Source organism: Aplysia californica, unplaced genomic scaffold (genome assembly GCF_000002075.1).
Source record: "Aplysia californica isolate F4 #8 unplaced genomic scaffold, AplCal3.0 scaffold00051, whole genome shotgun sequence".
Classification (NCBI taxonomy): Eukaryota; Metazoa; Mollusca; class Gastropoda; order Aplysiida; family Aplysiidae; genus Aplysia; species Aplysia californica.
This window is the reverse complement of record NW_004797321.1, coordinates 1,125,654-1,127,977: the sequence shown is the minus strand read 5'-3', so window position 1 is coordinate 1,127,977 and position 2,324 is coordinate 1,125,654. Positions and strand designations below refer to the sequence as shown.

General features: G+C 36.5%; 1 protein-coding gene across 2 annotated transcripts in view; it reads left to right on the top strand.

Moving 5' to 3' along the window:
• The window catches only part of LOC101855930 (cytoplasmic tRNA 2-thiolation protein 2), a 23,857-nt gene extending 22,420 nt beyond the window's left edge, over positions 1–1,437 (top strand). For both annotated transcript variants that reach the window (XM_013079429.2, XM_013079428.2), the window contains exon 16: positions 450–1,437. In XM_013079429.2, the coding sequence (XP_012934883.1) occupies positions 450–507 (58 nt within the window). In that variant the 3' untranslated portion in view covers positions 508–1,437. The remainder of the gene's footprint in view (positions 1–449) is intronic.
• The last annotated feature ends 887 nt before the right edge of the window (positions 1,438–2,324 follow it).

Genomic DNA, 2,324 nt, shown 5'->3' with positions numbered 1-2,324 from the left:
CCCCCTGGTAGTGAAAGAGTTAAAAGATACTGTAACTGTAATGGAGTTGTCAATATTTTCTTGTTTGTCCTCCTTAGGTCCCTTGTAAAATGTCATAAATGATTTGATAGGTGTGTATGTTTAGAATCATATTGCGCTGTCACATTGTAAGCCTGGTTTCTTACAGATTTTTCGAAGAATAAAAAACAAAAATTGTACTAATGTAAACAGTGAAGGAAAACACAAAAGCTAGCCCACAGTACTTTTTATACTATTTATAGTGCATGCTAATTCCCAATTTTTATTGAAGAGATCTACTTCTGCCTTGATTGTTCAATAAAAAGAGTTGACCTATTTCTTCCAGTTACAAGGTTAGAGCAGAACACCATTGATTTTCCACAATGTTATTCTAAGTTTAATGAGTTACTGATTAAAGATGATATTTTAGTGTCAATTTTTCTCATTTTCAGAGCCAAACTGAGGGAAGAAATTGCAGATTTTCTCCTCGAGGATGCAGAAGATTCTTGATGAGCAGAGATGCGCTATTGATTAGTTTTAGCCTCCCATGTGATATAACATTTTGTCGTCGATCCGTCACAACTAGCTTTTATTTGCAAAATTTTCACAAAGGATGTCACTTCTGTGTTATGAAAGAGTTTGTTTTCAAAACTCAACGTACGCAGTTTTTAAAACGCAACATATTTATGCAATTTTCAAAGATTCAAGAACACCACTCTCAAATGATTCAGTAGCAAACAGTAACAGCGGAGATACAAATGTTTTCCGTCAAAATACTTTATTTTCAAGCTTTATGTCGCATTTTGGCTGAAAATATTTGTATCTCCGCAGTTACTGTTTGCTACTGAATCGTTTGAGAGCGGGGTTCCCAAGTCTTTGAAAATTGGGCATGTCTCGTTTTGAAAATAAACTCTTATGTGTCACGACGTAGTGGAATCAAGCGCTCGTCAATTTTTGGGCAGGGTATCATTATAAAGCTTGTTCATTTGTCTTGCTTTCGTTGAAAAAATTACACATCTACCTTGAATAGGAGTCGAGATATTTGCAATTAAAGGAGATGGTGTTGCTTGGTTTCAGAGGTAAAATTAGCAAGAAAATGGCCGATAAAGTTTGGCGACTACCTATGCTTGAGAGTCCTTGGAAAATGCAAATTTACATCTTTTGTGCCTTTGATCGTTTTTTCAGTAAAATCGACACATGAGAAAGTGTTTTTAAATGGAAATCCTACAGGAATTAATTAAAAAAAAGGTTTTATGTGAAAATATACTTTCTTCTTCTTTTGTGGAAAGCTTTTTTTTGAGAGGACTTCTTTGAAGTTTGATGTATGATTTGTTTTCCTTTACTTCACTCCTCATCCTACATCTGTCCATGTTTGTGGGTGGCTGGCGGGTGATCTGGTGTGGTCTGCTCCTTTTCTCGTATCAAATTCAAACATCATCATCCACCTCTTTTTGATTTTATTGTGTTTGTTACTCTCTTGTAATTAGTGACACCTCCTAATTGAGTGGGTGGTTGGCGGGTGCTCTGGGGTGGTTTGCTCCTTCTTTCCTATAAAAAAATCTATCGTCTATATCTCCCCTCCTTTTTTGTGTTTGTTACTCTTTTGTAACACTTCTAATCTTCGGCACTTATATGACCTTATTGTGTTGAAAGTGCTGTAAAACTCTTACTATAACTAAACTGACCTAATTGTGTTGCAAGTGCCGTAAAATTCTAACAACAAAAAGAATCTCCCATGTTTTGGGGAAATGGTTCACAGGACAGTGCCATTCGAAGGTCCTGTAATTGCTCTCATATTTTGGCCGTCTGTGGTCGCGCTTCTCCAGCAGCGTTTTGTGACCATAGCTGTGTTCTTTTGGAAACAAAAGAGTAAATGTTTTATGCCTTCTTCGAAACAAATTACTGTATATATCATCGCGGATAAGACGCAGGAAGATCTGACAGCCAAAATTTGATTAAAATCATATCGACTGTTCTGTAAGACCTCGTCATACATCACTTTTTAAAAATGGTTTGTTGAGTAGGTGGTTGGCGGGTGCTCTGGTGTGGTTTGCTTCTTCTTTCCTATGAAACATCTATCATCCTTATCTCCCCTTCTTCTTTTTTGTTTGTTACTCTCTTGTAACACCTCTAATCTTCTGGCGCTCATATGACCTTATGCAGTTGCGAACGCCGAAAAACCTCTACTAAAACTAAAAATGGTTTGATATGTTCATTGAAAGCGGTGCACCAATTTTTTAATGGCAAGCACCATCACCTAAAAGTTGCCCATTTTATTTCCAAAAAGTCAAAGTAAAAAAATGTATAAAAACGCTTCTGGCTTCTGG